This window comes from Bombina bombina, chromosome 3, assembly GCF_027579735.1.
Source record: "Bombina bombina isolate aBomBom1 chromosome 3, aBomBom1.pri, whole genome shotgun sequence".
NCBI lineage: Eukaryota > Metazoa > Chordata > Amphibia > Anura > Bombinatoridae > Bombina > Bombina bombina.
This window is the reverse complement of record NC_069501.1, coordinates 826,518,537-826,537,703: the sequence shown is the minus strand read 5'-3', so window position 1 is coordinate 826,537,703 and position 19,167 is coordinate 826,518,537. Positions and strand designations below refer to the sequence as shown.

General features: G+C 37.4%; 1 protein-coding gene across 1 annotated transcript in view; it reads left to right on the top strand.

Annotated features, from left to right (window-relative positions):
* Window positions 1-19,167, top strand: part of COL4A2 (collagen type IV alpha 2 chain) — a 406,346-nt gene that overhangs the window by 311,903 nt on the left and 75,276 nt on the right. The window contains exons 29-32 of the mRNA XM_053707783.1: window positions 4,008-4,229; window positions 4,736-4,897; window positions 8,455-8,625; window positions 18,975-19,118. Of these exons, the coding sequence (XP_053563758.1) occupies window positions 4,008-4,229; window positions 4,736-4,897; window positions 8,455-8,625; window positions 18,975-19,118 (699 nt within the window). The remainder of the gene's footprint in view (window positions 1-4,007; window positions 4,230-4,735; window positions 4,898-8,454; window positions 8,626-18,974; window positions 19,119-19,167) is intronic.

The window sequence follows — 19,167 nt, the reverse complement described above, 5'->3', positions numbered from 1 at the left end:
TTTTGTATATATCTGATGTCATGGTATACTGCTTGTTATACATTACAATGGAACAAAATGACTCCCCATTGATGTCACTATTCACACTATAGAGGAGTCAGCTACTGATGTTCCTCTTTCTACAAATGTATTTTTATTTTGCAAGTATGTTCCAGTTTGCCAGGTCAATCAAATCTGTGAGAATTGTATACCTCAGATTTTGCATGCAAATCAGTCGCAACCATCCACTTCCCATAGGGAATTTTGTCCTGTATTTGTCATAAAGGGGGACGCTACTGACTTTTCCCCTGAATTTAAAAATAGCATGTACAAAGTGGGGAAAGATTGTTTGGTGGCTATTCCCAAACCAAGTAAGCATAAGCGTAAATCTGGGGATTTAACTCTTCTGATGTAAATGTACAAAGTTCTTCTCCTCAGCCCCAAATTCCTGCTCTCCTGCAGAGCTTTAACTCTGTGGATGAAAAGTCGTCTAGTTCGGATCGGGAAGTGTCATCTGATAAACAGGACCCTGTCCCTTATTCTGAATTTGACAATACCTTCAGATTTAAAGTGGAGCACATCTGTAATTTATTCCATCAGGTTTTAAAAACTCTGGGGATTTCTGAGGAAAAACCTGCTGAAAACAAACCTGTAAATCAGTTAAATGTTGTTTGTAAAGCTCCACCAACATCTCACAGGTATTTCAGGTTCCTGATTTCGTCTCTGATTATATAGCCAAGGAATGTAAAAAAACAGGCGTGCCATTCACTTCTTCCACCAGATTTAAGAAAATGTATCTCATTACAGAACGGAATGTTGAAGTGTGGGAAACAATTCTTAAGTTTGATGGAGCTATTTCCACCCTTGTCAAATGTACGACTATCCCTATGGAGGATAGCACTTTGTTCAGAGATCCCATGGACTGCAAACTAGAGTCTTTCTTAAGAAAACTCTTTCTTCAAACCGGTCTTTTACTTAAACCAGCAGTTTCTCTCACCTGTGTGGCTGCTGCAGCAACACTCTGGTGTGATTCATTATCCAAAATGGTGGCTAAAAAATCCTCTGCTGAGGATCTACAAACGTGCCTTAATGACTTTAAAAGGGTTCCAGCTTTTATGTGTGACGCTGAAATTGACATCATCAAAATTGATGATAAGACTATGTCTATGGCAGTGCTGGCAAAAAGAACCTCATGGTTAAAATATTGGTCAGCAGACATGATATCAAATAATAGATTGATGACTCTTTTTTTTTTCTTTCAAGGGAAGATTCTATTTGGTTCAGACTTTGTCTGTCATGGACTATTGTGACGACGGACGCCAGTCTTTCAGGCTGGGGATCTTCGAACAGAGCAAGGAGTCTGGTATCTCTGAGTGGCAAGGTTACTAATCATCATTCTTCAAATTATTCTTCGGTCTCTTTAGTCCTGGCTCCTATTGAAGGAGGAAAAGTTTAACCGTTTTCAATCTGACAATATCATGGCAGTGGCCTACATATATCATCAATGGGGTACCCTCAGTTTACTGGCCATGCAGGAAGTGTCTCAGATTCTGTCCTGGGCAGAGAGGAATCATTGCTCGCTCTCAGCAATTCACATACCATGTGTGAACAACTTGGAGGCGGATTACCTCAGCCGCCAATCGGTCCATCTAGGTGAATGGTCTCTCCATCAGGACATTGTCAATCTATTAGTGAAATAATAGACATAGATCTAATGGCCTCTCACTTAAATTACAAAATTCCAAGGTATTGTTCAAGATCAAGAATGTAATCTACAATATCTGTTTCTTCCATTTGTTCCTGTTCCAAAAGTCATTGCTCGGATCAAACAGGAGTCAGCGTCAGTAATATTAAATGCTCCAGTCTGAATCCTCAAGGTATGTGGATCTAGTATAGATGTCCTCATCTCCTACATGGCTTCTTCCTTTGAGGCAAGACCTGTAACGACGTGAAGGTTGAACACCTAATTTTGAGACATAGAGGTTTCTCAGATTTGGTCATTGATACTTTGATACAGGCCAGGAAGCCACACACACACACACACACACACACTGCTCTCTCAGTCCCCTCTCTCTTACACAGATACACACACACACATATATATATATATATATATATATATACACACACATGCAGTCACACGTAGGTGCACACAAGCAAACACAAATACACACACACAAATATATATACATTCACATATATAAACAAATATATATACATACATACAAGTGCACACATACACTTGTATACATGCATTCACACATACCAGAGGTGTTGCTAGTTGTCAATAAAATTAGGGCATTAGCCAAAAGGTACATTTAATCCCCGCCCCTACAGAGAGAGAGGGGCAGACACAACAGAGTGAGGGAAAGAGGGAGCAGGGAGAGGGCAGAGAGTCATGGAGAAAACAGAGGGAAGCAGAGGGAGGTAGAGAGAGGCAGGGAGAGAAGCAGAGGGGGCAGAGATTTAAGAGGGAGGCATAGACTGCAAAAGTAGTGAGGGAGAAAACAGAGAAAATGAGTGAACAGAGGGAGACTGAGAGTACAGGGATAAAAAGAGCAGAGAGAACAGAGGGAGATAAATAAAGAATGAAGAATTCCAAGAAATAATGAAGTACACTTGATTTATTTGACACTGCACATCAATCTCTAAAAAAGTATAACTTAATGCTTGAATGAGCAAGACAGTCGTTTGCTAAATAATCATATCTTGGTCTAGATAAAGAATGCATCCAGTTTTTTGCATTTTTTTCACCCTAAGATGAACTCATTTCCACAGTCAGGAAGGATTGCCCTGGTGTATATAGTATGGTTCAGTCTACAACAGGTCAGGACTTTTCAGTCAGTTTGCTTAACCACAAATTCCAGTATACTAGAATGGAAAACAACTTTGTAGAATCACTTTATTCAAGATATTTGGTAAACAAGGAATTATTAAAAATTAGTCTGGTACTTTAGAATGTTTAAGATGATATTTAGAATATAGTAAAAGTCCTTCTGTACAGTATTACAGTAGTGCAACGTCCTTCTGTACAATATTATAGCAGTATAGGAAAGAAAAACATGCCCTACACATCACAACAATTAATCTCTCCAGATGAAACAACTGTCAAGCTGATTATCTCAGTAAACAAGAGATTTTTTTTTTTTTGAAGAATAGAGCTCCCACACTCCTCTTCCATAGCCCTTATCTCATCGCCCTGCCCCGCCCCCTCCCTCCTAAGTCCTCATCTCACCGCCCTTCTTTGCCCTCCCTCTCCATAGCCCAAATCTCGCTACATTGCTCCATCCTATCCCTTCATAGCTCTCATAATGCTGCTTTACTCTGCCCTCCCCATCCATAGCCCACATCTCACCATCCTCCCCCTCCATTAGTCCTCATCTCACCTCAAATGCCTGTGCATGAAATGGTTACATTCTGCACGCTGGTAACATAATTGAAATATGTGCTAAGTAGAATTTATAAACACAATAAAGATAGGAAAAAAAATCTTCCTGTGTCTTACTCGCCTAGTATCATTATGTAATCATCCTGGATAACCGGACGAGTGCATCTTTCAAGTGTTGTAAATATGTATATATATATATATGTCTATCTGTGGATTGTTTTATGCTTACGTTTCATTGAAATAGTATAGCGCAAAAAGTAAAAGAAGATCTCCACTACTTGAGCAGATCTTTTGCACTCTATCCGCTTAGTGCTCAATCATTATCCAACATGAATTTTACTGCATGCCCTCATATAATTCTGTTATGAGAGGGATTTAAAGCATGCACACCCTGACATACAGATGTTAGTACACACTAGACTATCGCTAGAGCGACAAAAATAACTTTGTACATGTGATATGAACGCAAACATTAAAGTGGAATGGATTATGCTCAAGTGATATTAACACACAACAGAGCCAACAGTTTTGCCCTCCACTTGTAATTTAGGCCGTTATTTTAAGCTTTTTAAGATAAATCAATAGTAATTGCATGGGTTGAGTGTTGTGTTTTGGAGTGATAATTTAATTTTGTTTGCAGGCTTCCCTGGGCCCAGGGGGGCAAGAGGAAATCCTGGATTAACTGGACTACCAGGGCCGCCAGGTACTACAGGAAAACCTGGCTTAAAAGGGGCTGATGGAGAGAAAGGTGTCCCAGGTGACATATTAGGAGCACCATCAGGAGACCGTGGAGATACTGGTCTACCAGGATTCCAAGGACAAAAGGGAAAACAAGGAGATCAAGGCATGCCAGGGTTAAAAGGTACTCTATGACTGTCCTTAAATGGCTTAACCACGTTGTTCATTTAACACCTATTAAAGATTACTGAATATCTACTTTGTTTCAAACTTTCTTTCTGAATAAAGTGGATGATAAATTAGAGAACAAATATTTCAACACAAATAATTTTATAGTGCTTATATTTACTGTAGCAATAGTACATAGTTTAGTTATTTTTTGAGCTTTACATTGAAGACAAAAATGTTGATGTTTGTTTTCTAACATTGCACGTGCTTTTGCTGATGAAATGGCTATACTAGGTATACCAAATTTATTAGCCCTTCCCCTAATATTAACTGTAAAGTTATAAGCCAACACCATAGTCTTTATAAAATTGTGTAGTATGTTGTTTGTTATGAAAAAATGTATTGTTGATTGTGTTTGTGACTAAAGTTGTTTTAGATTTCTTTTAAAGATTGTTAAAATGTATAGTGTGTTGTACAATGATTTTAGTAACTTAATAACCTACCTGTTTTCTTTTCCTATAGGCGGTGATGGTAGACCTGGCATATCTGGATTTAAAGGAATTCAAGGTGATCAAGGAATACCAGGTGCCCCTGGTTTTCCAGGACCTCCAGCAACATTTGGATTCCCAGGAATGCCTGGAAATCAAGGAGGACGTGGCCGACCTGGTGTTAATGGACTTCAAGGTTAGAATATCATATTACGTTTCAGGGCTCTTTTTTAATTCAAAGGATAATGGATACTTCCATTTAGAAAATGTGGTAATTAATTTTTGTTTGGCCTTGGTGTGTGTAGAGTAGGTGTACTGAGCTAAATGTGGGAATGCATAGTGTATGGTTTAGTTATAAACAGATTTAAGTTACATGAAAGCCAAAACATTTTTTCATGATTGAGACAGAGCCTACAATTGTAAACACTTTTACAATTTACTTATATTACCATATTGCTTTATTCTCACTGTATCATTTATTGAAAGAGCAACAATGATCTACTTGGAGCTAGCTGAACATATTGGTAAACCAATGGCAAGGGGCATATATGTGGAGCCACCAATCAACAGCTAGCTCTTAGCTCCTAAGCCTGCCTATGTATGCTTTTCAGCAAAGGATATGAAGAAGAAAAAAAGCAAATTAGATGCAATAAGTAAATTGGAAAGTTGTTTAAAATTGTACGTTCTATACAATTTAATAAAAGAAAAATATTGGGTTTCATAACTCTTTAACCGTATTCCACCCTCCAGGATTAAATATTGCACTAAAAATTACTTTCCATTTCTGTCTAGCTTTACATCTTAGTTTTAAATAATACATACATATTTATGGAAATTGCTGGACTATTTGAATTAAACAGTGTTTTATTTTGTAATTGTTTATATGAGTTAAGTGTACTAGTGTATTATCGTCTGTTTCATTAAAGTTTAAATCATAAAAAAGTTAAGTAAAAGTTGCAATGGACAGGATAATGATGATTTCAGGGTTTTAATAGAATAAGTTATTATAAAACAATAAAATATTTTTAGTGGCATTGGTTAAAAGAAAATAAAAACAGAGTAAGTTGCTTGAAATAATTAACCTACCTACTAACAATATTTAGCTTCAATTAAAGGGACAGTCTAGTCCAAAATAAACTTTCATGATTCAGATAGGGCATGTAATTTTAAACATTTTTTATTGTACTTTTATCAACAATTTTCCTTTGTTCTTTTGGTATTCTTAGTTAAAAACTAAACCTTGGAGGTTCATATGCTAATTTCTTAGACCTTGAAGGCCGCCTCTTTTTAGAATGCATTTTAACAGTTTTTCACCACTAGAGGGTGTTAGTTCATGTGTGTCATGTAGATAACACTGTGCTCACGCACGTGGAGTTACCTGGGAGCCAGCACTGATTTGGCTAAAATGCAAGTCTGTCAAAAGCACTGAAATAAGGGGGCAGTTTGCAGAGGTTTAGATACAAGGTAATCACAGAGTAGGCTGACCATATTGCCACTTTAAGAAGGAACACATATGAAAAATACATATGTGAGGGTTCTTATACAAAACCATTTCTTTAAACAGCCCTGAAAACAGCCCTGTCATATGTATTTTTCATATGTGTCCCTTTTTAAAGCCGCAATATGGTCAGCCTATCACAGAGGTAAAACGTGTATTAAAATAACTGTGTTGGTTATGCAAAACTGCGGAATGGGTAATAAAGGGATTGTCTATCTTTTAAAACAATAAAAATTCTGGTGTAGACTGTCCCTTTAAGGTTAAAGGGACATGAAACCCAAAATGTTTCTTCATGATTCACGTAGAGCATACAATTGTAAAAAAGTTTCCAATTTACTATTATTACTATTACGATTATTTCTAAGAATGCTTTTGAGCACTACATGATATTAGTGTTTGCACAATGTATAACTTTGTTGAAAGCATTCTTCAAAAACTTCTGTCATATAGTGCTCCAGATAGGTGCATGCTCCTTAGCCTGCCTGCTTTTCAACAAAGGATACCAAAAGAACATAGTAAATTTATAATAGAAGTATATTTAAAAAAAAAAAAAAAAAATCTTAATCATGAAAGTAAAAGTTTGGTTTTCATATCTCTTTAATAATGCTTATATCGGCACTGTGTAAATTCATTTTATTAATTATTTATTTATTATAGTCAGAGACTATCTAGAGCAGAGCTTTCCAAACTTTTCATGTTGGTGACACACTTTTTAGACCTACATCATTTCGCGACACAGTAATTCAGTTGTACTGGCAAACAGGAGGTTAAACTAACTTGTTTTAAAAGATACGGGCACATACATAAATTATATAATAACAAAATGCATTTACAAGTAACAGTATTGTATGTGCAAGAATTAAAAAAAGTTTAATAACACCAATAGCTACTTACTATTTTAATGGGATGTATGAGGTTGATGGGATGAACACAGTTTCGGAATATTTGGTGGAATATTAGATAAAGACACTCACATTTTATCATCAAGCATTTTTAAGCTTCCACTTCCTATCCATATATCAAGAGCAGGAGCAGGAATGCACTACTGGGAGCTAGTTGCAAAAAAAATCCCACTGACTTCTGACTTTAGCTCAGCATTTAAGCTGCCACCCTCAGAGCTCTGTGAGTCCGACTGACTACTGCCCGAGCAGCAAACACACTGCTGTCCCACTCACTGACTACACTTGCAGTCACAAGCCAATTAAGGAGACTACACGTGCAGTCAGGAGCCAATGTTCCGCCAATAGTAATAGTTTCAGTTCCCACTGAGCTGTGCCAATTGGTTAAGATGATCTGTGACCCACTAGGTATCAATCACGTGTCAACCATGTGATATGCGTAGCAGGCAGGTGGAAAGTCAGAAACCAAAAAACAATAAAAAAAAAAAAAAAATTAAATGTAAAAATTTTGTGCTGAAGCAGGGACACACCTACACACTGCTGCCGACACACTAGTGTGTCCCGACACACAGTTTGGAAAGCACTGATCTAGAGGTTATGTTTCGAGTTAGACAAGAACACAAGTACATTTAGATTTGTACAATTAAAATTAATATATTGTAATTTAAATTATATTTCAATATTGCATAGTGCAGAAAATAGGGGGGTGGGAGAAAGCATTTTTGTAGCTTAATATGAAATACCTTTTGCACCTGATGTTTTACACAAAATCCACCAGTGCAAAGTAAATTACCTTTTTATTTATAAGTAAATTTTAAACAAACCCTTAAAGGGAGAACACTTTGACATTGTAACATAAAATTATGCTTAATTAAAAAATAAACACATACGTTTATTATTTACTTTTGCCCCCTTTACTGTACTTTGAACATTTTGGGTTTTCAATTTGTGAGAACTTCACAAGTTTAACCCTACTGCATATCTGTTCCTCAGCAGGGAAGATTAGACTAAGATATTGCGAAGCAATGCATATTTTACTAATTAAATAAGATTGGCGTTTGCTGCTCCAGTAACAATTCCAGATTGTTTCCTCCAAATAAGGCAAATGGCAGGGGGCATCTGAACAATGAAATATAATGAAAACAAAAGTTATTAATCTGCTCAGAAAACTTTCACACAAAAGTCTTTACTAGATGCTTTATGCCCCTTCAAGTATAGTAATCTGTTACTATTTGTTTCTCTGCAATATATGACATTTTATGAATGTAATATAGTAATATAAATCTACTTTATACTTTGTATAATCAGTATTCTTGATGTGTTCTTAATGTGTTTTCAATCTTTATATTAACATAGGTCTGCCTGGGGAGAGAGGTGATGTGGGAGAGCAAGGACCACCTGGTCCAGTTGGAATGAAGGGTCTACTGGGTGACAAAGGAGATCCTGGATTTATAGGCATTAGGGGTAAACCAGGTGACCCAGGCTTTCCTGGCTTGGACGGAATGCATGGCCTTCCTGGTATTAAAGGTAAAAAGGAAAAGTTCTAATAATATTTACATGTAAAATTTCCAAGTTCAAGTATCTGCATTTAGTTTATTACATTTTTATTATTCACAACTGTTTTCCTTAATTTCTTCTTTAAAGGACCACTAAACACAGTAGAATAGCATAACCAGTAAATGCACAATAAAAAGATAATACAAGGGGGGCGGAGCCAACTGCCAAGCTGACTGGTCGCATACAGCAAGAGTTCCGGCTCTTAATATTTTTATTGGGGGACTATTGATAATTTTTATAACACCCAAAATACCTAACAAGGTCTCCTGCAGGCTCATTTTAGAAACTGAGTAATGATTTGGGCTTAGCAGTAAGAGAGTGGAACTTTACTCTGAATTACATATTTGGATGTCGCCACGAGATCACAGAGCTCTGCTACAATTACTAAAAGTTTAAGTAATAGCTTGGCATCTGGACTGTCTTTTCGGTGATCTCTCCCATAGAGCTGAGCGCTTCTGCAAAGATGACATTGGTAGCTATTGAGGAAAACTTCTACACTGTGGTGCAGTCTCTCCTGGTGAATCTAGCATGGCGGATGGAGGAGAACTTCAATGAACTCCCAGCGCTCTTGCAGCCAGCTACTCATGATTTGGATGACCAACTTACACCATCGGTTGAGAAGCTACTTATGCCTGAGCAGACCTCCAAGACGGTAATTACTCTACCTGACACAGGAACGAACCACGAGGGTCACATTCCTGATGGTTCCAGACAGCGCAATGCTGACTACCCAGAATCTACCAGACTTCAGGAACTCCTAGACCCGAAGCATCAATCTAATGGTCACATAATTCCCTTATCTGACAGCGTAAAATCCTTGTTACCAGGGTGGCTTTCAGATGCTTCGCCATTGCTAGCCCTAACGGAGACCGACCATCCTACCAACTCGAGATCCCAGGCAGAGCTCAGCACATTTCTGTATAAACTTGCTACCAACACTCCCACAAAGTTTCATAATTTAGAGTGTTTAGTCGTGGATCTCAGAAGAAGGCGCCCTCATGAGACATGGCAGCGACTTACGACCCATGCTGTCCTTTATTACATCAGTAGAGGTATTGGCTAAACTTAAGCTGCTTTTCGCGCCCACTAAAAAGGATCCTGTTATGCCCTCCAGAACTCTCCTGAACTTAGATTAAATGTGTCGCAGTCTGAACATCGCTATTCTTTTTTTATAGAAAATATGTTCCACTTTATTACCCCTCATATGTAGAAAAGACTTGCAGCTTTTCCTTCTTATACACTTCACGATAAACGTTTCATGTACTTGGTCCTATCACTGATATTGATCCATTGACCCCAGTATTTTACAGAGGGGCTGCATATTATCAGCATTTAGAATATTGATACCGCTACCTGTAATTCACTCACAGAGTGGATAAAGCTAGATTTCATGTTTGCACATGTGGTAATGATGTCTCTATCTTCTGATATATATATTTGCAAATATGCTATAATCATCATCCTATGAGACATTTGCTCCTGAAGTTATGTTTCCCTTTAACCCTGTTATACACTCAATCTGATAGTACAGCTATGTTATATATTAGCATGTATAATAGTTTTAGTTACATTACCTATTACTTTTATATAGACCAGTACTGTTCATTTTAACTCTAGAGAAGATAGCTCCTATCTGTGTATGCTTATTTGATATATTTGGTAACACCTATAACTTTTTAGCACTCTACCCCTTCCAAGCTACCAGATCTATTCTGGGGTTTATGGTACTTAAAATAATTCAGTCGACACTGTTCATTTGCTGGATAGGTATTTTAGTTAAGTGATCTACTTATGTTTGTTTTCCCATCACTTATTCTCTGTGTGTAATAGCAATGTTTGCTTATTGACTGCCATTAAGATATACCTAGATACATTTCCCTTAATGTTTTATTCAGTATGTTTGATAACGTTCCATGGTTCTTTAATGTTTGGGATCAGTACGTTAAAAGCCTTCCAATTTAGTAGGTTCATAATAGCTGGTTATGACTCAGGATGCTTTGATAGTATGAATACTCCCGCTGAATTGCTCCCCTATATATAAGTGTATGGACTTTACATTCACCATAAGTATTAAATGCCTAGGCCCCCAATATCCTAGATATCGAAGGGAGACATAATCTGAAACACAGATTGAACCCCTCTTTGCAATATACAGTGGGGGAAAAAAGTATTTAGTCAGCCACAAATTGTGCAAGTTCTCCCACTTAAGAAGATGAGAGAGGCCTGTAATTTTCATCATAGGTATACCTCAACTATGAGAAACAAAATGTGGAAACAAATCCAGACAATCACATTGTCTGATTTGGAAATAATTTATTTGCAAATTATGGTGGAAAATATGTATTTGGTCAATATCAAAAGTTCATCTCAATACTTTGTTATATATCCTTTGTTGGCAATGACAGAGGTCAAACGTTTTATGTAAGTCTTCACAAGGTTGTCACACACTGTTGCTGGTATGTTGGCCCATTCCTGCATGCAGATCTCCTCTAGAGCAGTGATGTTTTGGGGCTGTTGCTGGGCAACACAGACTTTCAACTCCCTCCAAAGGTTTTCTATGGGGTTGAGATCTGGAGACTGGCTAGGCCACTCCAGGACCTTGAAATGCTTCTTACCAAGCCACTCCTTCATTGCCCGGGCTGTGTGTTTGGGATCATTGTCATGCTGAAAGACCCAGCCACATTTCATCATCTTCAATGCCCTTGCTGATGGAAGGAGGTTTGCACTCAAAATCTCGCGATACATGGCCCCATTCATTCTTTTATGTACAGGGATCAGTCGTCCTGTTCCCTTTGCAGAGAAACAGCCCCAAAGCATGATGTTGCCACCCCCATGCTTCACATTAGGTATGGTGTTCTCTCTCCTCCAAACACGACAAGTTGTGTTTCTACCAAACAGTTCTAATTTGGTTTCATCTGACCATATGACATTCTCCCAATCTGCTTCTGGATTATCCAAATGCTCTCTATCATACTTCAGACAAGCCCGGACATGTAGTGGCTTAAGCAGGGGGACACGTCTGTCACTGCAGGATCTGAGTCCCTGGCAGTGTAGTGTGTTACTGATGGTAGCCTTTGTTACGTTAGTCCAGCTCTCTGCAGGTCATTCACTAGGTCCCCCCGTCTGGTTCTGGGATGTTTGCTCACCGTTCTTGTGATCATTTTGACCCCACAGGGTGAGATCTTGCGTGGAGCCCCAGATCGAGGGAGATTATCAGTGGTCTTGTATGTCTTCAATTTTCTAATTATTGCTCCCACAGTTGATTTCTTCACACAAAGCTGCTTGCCTATTGCAGATTCAGTCTTCCCAGCCTGGTGCAGGTCCACAATTTTGTTTCTGGTGTCCTTTGACAGTTCTTTGATCTTCACCATAGTGGAGTTTGAAGTGTGACTGTTTGAGGTTGTGAACAGGTGTCTTTTATACTGATAACAAGTTCAAACAGGTGCCATTAATACAGGTAATGAGTGGAGGACAGAGGAGCCTCTTAAAGAAGAAGATACAGGTATGTGAGAGCCAGAAATCTTGCTTGTTTGTAGGTGACCAAATACTTATTTTCCACCATAATTTGCAAATAAATTATTTCCAAATCAGACAATGTGATTGTCTGGATTTGTTTCCACATTTTGTCTCTCATAGTTGAGGTATACCTATGATGAAAATTACAGGCCTCTCTCATCTTCTTAAGTGGGAGAACTTGCACAATTGGTGGCTGACTAAATACTTTTTTTCCCCACTGTAGCTACTATTGCATATATATTCACAATATAGGGATTACTAATATGAATGCTTTAATATATATTTCGGATATCCTCACTAGTTCCCTCAACGTCTGGTTTCAGTATGATTGTCAATGTTCCTTGGTTCTTAAACAAGTTTCTTTACCATAGCTACTCCTTCCCTCTTAGTCTAGAAACTAGCATAATATTTGCCCTACTTCATATGTTTAATATTAACATGTGCCCCAGACTCCCCTCAATATTTTACTATATGACCCTTCTAGTCATCAACCCACACATACAGCATTAACTCCTTGCTGGCATACCCTCTTCTATGTACACATGCATTTCAAGCTACTAAATGTCATATGGTCTATATCGACATTTCTCTATTTTCTAGGATGGATAATTTTAGACTTTCTTGTTGATATTTACTAGATGGCTATGTAAATCTGTACACTTTTGAACAGCATCTCTTCAGATGTAAGTACTGATTGAGACCATGATCCAACCTCACCATAGCTGAGTTTGCCACCATGAGCCTATATTCTGCATAATGGCGTGACCATTCTATATCCTCATTCATAGCCGCCTCTTATAACTAAGGTTTATTAGTTCGCTCTCTATTCTCTTTTGACAGAAGGTATCCATAGCAATAACACTGTTGCAAAATATCTAGAAACTTTATAGATACATATAGAAGGTAATTAAGGTATATCATGTCACTCTACAAACAGAAATAATATTCTGTCATTATAACTCTTGCATACCTATTCACCTCCTGGGAAGATGGATCTAAAAATTTCCTATACCACCAGACAGCCATCTCCCTGTAACTTCCCTCAGTGCCTACCCCCTTTTCTACCTATTATGAGGATTATTTAACTATTTGTGCCAGAACATGTAATATACTCTTTTTGTAACCTTACATCCACCAACGAAACTCCCCATAGCTTAGTCAGAGTATATTTGACACATACTGTCAAGCTTGCTTAGCACTACTGAGCATGACAGAGTAGCAGATCATGTGGCCTGCAACTTCTCTCTATGGTTATTGTTCCTGTTATCAATAGTGGCCTCCACACTTATCCTTAAAGTTTTTATATATTGCCATCCTACTTACTTCTCGCCCAATATTTTGTACTTACCTGAGAATAATATGCTCATGAAAAAGGGGTTCAATCTTAACTCCCAAGCTAAATATTTAAATGATTAGAAGGTCCGCCCTCCCCCCCACCCCCCCCCCTTTTAATTTAGCGCAGCTCATGTCTGTTGTTTCCCCTTAAGTGTTCATATGCTATTACATCCTATATTAAATTATATAGAAAACGAGGTTTCATTGAGAAAGGTTTTATATTCATATTGATATGTGGTAAATATTCATTATTATCTTTACCTTGTAAGTTATAACCTCTCTTGATGTGAGATGTATTGTTTACTAGATGCCACAATGTTTAGTTTGACAATACCTTGTAATTGTGATATGTTGATTTGCAAAATACCTCAATAAAAACATAATTTAAAAAAAAAAAAAAAAAAAAAGATAATACAAAACAAAATGAGTAGTAGATTTCTTTTTGACAAATTTTAAATTAAGTTCCATTTTCCTTCCCACTGCATCATGTGACAGCAATCAGCCAATCACAAAATACATATATGTATATTCTGTCAATTCTTGCACATGCTCAGTAGATTGTGCCCATTTAGATCATTGAAGTGAACTGGAAAATTGTTTAAAATTGTGTTCCCTATCTAAATCATGAACATTTAATTTTGACTTTAGTGTCTCTTTAAGGGGTACTGCAAATACCAAAGAACATTACTAATTACACCAACTTTTATTTAAGGTCTCAAGTTAAAAAATGTAATTCTGGTATAGGACATATTTAATATTAATGTTTAATATTAATATATTAATGTTTAACCCTATGTGTTCCTTGATAACGTATAATGGTGTACACCTTGCAACATCTTTGCATAGGCCAGGAATCAATGTCTCAGATAGTAAAAAAATAGGATGCCCTTCCCAAATTAGCCTCTGGGAATTGGGTTTCATTGTCAGATATTCTGAAAAGTTCTTTGTTCTTGGTATTTTTAAGCAAATGACTATATAAATCACAACCACTTTATGCTTTCACATTGTTTGTTAATAGATTACATTTCAGCTTTTTTCCTCTACTGCTGTTTTGTTTGACTTTTCTTTGACTTCAGTATTGTTTACTAAACCTGTCGTGCTTAGCATTACATTTAACTCTAATTTGCTTATGGTCCTTTGGAGCCCTGGTCCTTTGGAGTCTTATTTTTTTTTTACAAAAACTAATCTTAATTTAGGCCCCCCTCTTCCTCTTAGAATGTTAGTGTCATTTGCTCTAACTCTGCTTTCACACTATGCTTTGTTACTCATCATACAAGCATCATCTCCTTCACTGCAACACCTGTATTGCTATAATCTGCACCACATCTGTCAGATAATCTTGACAGAATGTGAGTGACATACCACATAGTGCACAGTGTTGAAGAAAGAATGAACACATTTTCAAGATTTCAATAAATTAAAAATGTGCAGTATTTTTGCAAACTTCAACTGCAAAATGGGGGAGAAGATGCACTCTGAGACTGATTTTGAGAAGTGTAACCTTGTCTGGTATTATTATTATTATTATATTCCGCAGTGCTGTCCATGGGTATAATTAATTTAGATAAAACAATGATATAAAACTTGTAAGAGACAAGACAACATTTTACAAACACATACAGGAGGAATTAAGGGGCCCTATTCCTGTGGGAATTAACAATCTAGAAGGGTAGGAGGCTGAGAAGCAGGAGGTGAGGACTGCAAGATTGAGAAATATGTTAATACAGAGTTAGATGAGGGAAATGTTAGGTAAGTGAAATTAATTTATTATTGAGTTGGGTAGGTAGGGTGCAGCAGATACAGAGCGACAGGAAAGGTGGATTAGCCTGGCAGAGGCATTTAGGATGGATTGAAGGGGGCAGAGGCGGGAAAGAGGAAGGCCAGTAAGTAGGTTATTGCAGTAGTCAAGTCAGGAAATAACAAGGGAGTGGATTACTTGCTTTGTGGTGTTAGCGCTCAGAAAAGGGCGAATCTTAAAAATATTGCGTAGGAGGTTGCGGCAGAATGAAGAAAGCGATTTGGATATGGAGGACGAAGGATAGATTTGAGTCAAGTGTAACTCTGAGGTAGTGGACATGGGGAGATGGGGATGCCGTCAACAAAGATAGAAAAGTCAGAAGTTGACGTAGAGCTTGAGGGGGAGATTAGAAGGAGCTCAGTCTTGGACATGTTCATCTTTAGGTCTGGTACTACTTTTAATTGCTTTAATTGATCTGAAGCTACCAGATTAATAAGGGATGTCTCAGATTCAGAGATTTAGGATCTGATTGTGACCAAATTAAGGATTCTGGTATCCTGATTTTGTATTTGATTAATCCCTGCTCGTAAAGATGTAGAGCAAAGTCCAGCACACAGGTAATATCATGCAAAGTCACAATGACCTGCTTCCAAGGTCAGGGTAATAATATCAAAAAACAGAGAGTAGTGACAGCATAGATATTTATTCGTGAGACGGCAGGACAAACAGCAACGTTTCGAGACTTCTGTCTCTTTGTCAAGCTTGACAAAGAGACAGAAGTCTCGAAACGTTGCTGTTTGTCCTGCCGTCTCACGAATAAATATCTATGCTGTCACTACTCTCTGTTTTTTGATATTAATCCCTGCTCAACAGGGGGGTGAAACACACTTTCTTTTTATAGTAATATACGGGGTTTTTTTTGGTAGAGGCTAATACCTCAATGTTATTAAATAATATCTATAAAAGTTAATTTTTAATAGTCAATATTTTCACAGTAGATGGAGTGCTGAAATCCTTTATCTTTTGGGTTTCCTTCTTTCTTTGATTTTGTCCATAGACATTGCCTTGTGCAAAACCGCCTAATCTTAATGAAAGATAAGCAATGAGAGCTTAAGCGATAAAGCTGATAATTCAGAGACTCATCTAGCCTAGGAAATACCTAGCAAAAACAACTTCTTCAAAGACAGAAACTGCAAGTCCAAGGAGTGCATATGCTCAAAAGGAGGGAACTGAAGCATCCTGAATACCAAATTTAAGGGATTGATTGCAATCATTTAGAAAAAAGTATTACATTATTTATTTACAAAAATCCCCATATACTTTAACAGTAGTTTTCTGTTGAAAATCGTTAGATAAACTTTTCTATAGGATTGTAATCAACCCAAAGTCTCCTGTTGGGACTCCCCATCTGAACAGGCCTAATTCTGATCAGAGACTGCACAAATGTCTGGAAGCTTAGCATACAGGAATTAAATCTGGCCCTTCAAGGAACTATCTTAAAAACCCTTGTCCAAACCATCCTAAAGGAACTCCAGCACTGTTGGAATCCCGAAAAACTTCCAACATTGCCTCTTAGAAATGCACCAAAACGAATAGATTTGTGATACCTTGTGATAAACACCTCTAGTGACAGGCTTCCTAGCATGAATATAGGTATCTATCATGATGTGCGCTACTTCTCTCATCACTGACTCCACATTCCTCCCTGATGAGAGGCTACAGAACTCTGGGACCCTATAAGATAAACAAAGGAACAGTTCATCACACTTACCAAGTGTATGTCTGTGCAGGCCACTGATGTCTGCCAACATCAACTAACATCCAAGTCACAAAATGTAGCCACACCAGCCAATTTCAACAATTCAAAAGGATAAGGGGTAACTTATAAAACGTGGTCGTAATTTTTCTACTCATAGCCTGCGAATAATAAACCTTTTGAATTGTAGAAATTGACTGATGCTGCTACATTTTGTGACCCTATGAGATAAACAATGAGGGTTTAACACTTGAAGCCTTAAAAAAGGACAATTACAGGGTAGACACTTGCAGTAAAAGCATACATGCTTAGGCACAGGCAATAATAACTTCTAATCTAAACTTGCAATTAGGCCCTCATCACCACTAGACATGGACCCAGCAGAGTCCTGAGTTGGATTAATCTGAGAAGATGAAAGTACTAGGAATGGTAGAAAATGCTTACTGACACATAACTTTTCTGAACACAGATAAAGACTAATTATGACAAATACAACAAAAAATAAAGGATGAGTTGCTCATTATGAAGTGTGCAGAGTATGCACCTGCTGAGGCCCTTCCCCTTCCTGCAGTTTCCTGCTATGTCCCTGAATCCAACAGAGACCAAAACTAAGCTCTATGCGAGCTGAGAGCTAACATGCTTTCTGGCAAGCTAAAAGCATAACTGTTCTGATATACAGTTTCTTAAAGTGACAGTACACAGAAAATGTCAACTTTCAAAGTGCTGTAAAAAGTGTCTATAATAAAGAATATACCCTCTAGGCAAGTGACAAATCAGATAGTCAGGGAATTGTTCCAGGACCACCCCACTTATTTGAAGCACCTTCCATTGCTCCCTATAGCAGCTAAAGGAAGTCTGCATGCAATTAAGATGGTCAATCCAAGAAAGTGCAAGCACATTCTAAGTATCTATAAGGAGCAGCATTCTGTAGCATGGGAAATTAAAGGAATCCATATTTTGCCTGAGGAGACTATGACATCTCCATTAAGATAAGGCTAGTGGGAGGGAGTACTAGATAAGGAAGAGCAAACCTCTGGAATATAAGGACTGTTTTACCCCCTCCTGCTTGGCAGAAAATAATATCCTTCAAGTGATGGATCGTGGACTTTCACCATCTTATGAAATACATATATATTATTACTATGCATATATAAGCTGATATAGTGATTACTAAACCTTACAAAGAGCCTTGGAGCTCTAGTAGCATAGTGGGGAAGAACACAACAAAAATACACACTCACACATAGCTAAATAATTATATTAATGTCAGAGCTTAAATGGACATTAAACACTTTGAGATGGTTATATAAAATGATATTTAAAAACAACTCTGCAATATACTTTCACTATTTATTTTGTCCCCTTTTCCTGTAATTCCATTCTGAAATTGTGAGCTTTTCAGTTCTTGTTAGAAATGGAAGTGCAGAAAACTGTTATGTTCCAAGCAGCCATTGGTGCACACTCTAGTGACCTATTTATAACTGTCCCTAATTGGCCACAGCAGAGAAGGTAACCTAAGTTACAACATGGCAGCTCCCATTGTTTTATAGACACTAAAGCTGTACACTTATTTTGTCAATATTTAAACAGCTAATGAAACTTTAAAAAATACATCTACACGTTACTCATGGACTAATCTTTCTTTGAATGCATCATTCCATCTAGCATTTATTTAGTGTTTAATGTCCCTTTAAGTTGTCTGCAGATAAATTCCTAGTTTCAACTGTCTCTTGATGAAACTTTGAGAATGTTGTGTTTGCCAGCCCCCTCCCTAAACAAAATGAAAAGGAACAAAAACTTTAGTTGTTAAATGAAGAGCTCCTAAGCAAGTTATTGAAGTCCAATCCTAATTCTTGCACATGCTCAAATTTGACTACTACCTAGTCTTCAAATTCTACATTTCCCTTTTTTATTAGTATATTTGGTGAGTGCTTAATGGTTTTTTTTTTTTGGTTTTTTTTACAAAATACAAAGGTGATAAAGGCTCTCCAGGAATGGAAGGCTTCCACGGAATGAAAGGTGTGAAAGGGAGGCCAGCATGGAGTGGACCAAAGGGAGAGGCTGGAAACATTGGATTTCCAGGAATAAAAGGAGTTAAAGGAATTGAAGGAAAAAAGGGTATGTTTTTTTCATAAAAATTAAATTTTATGTATCACATATTTGCTTT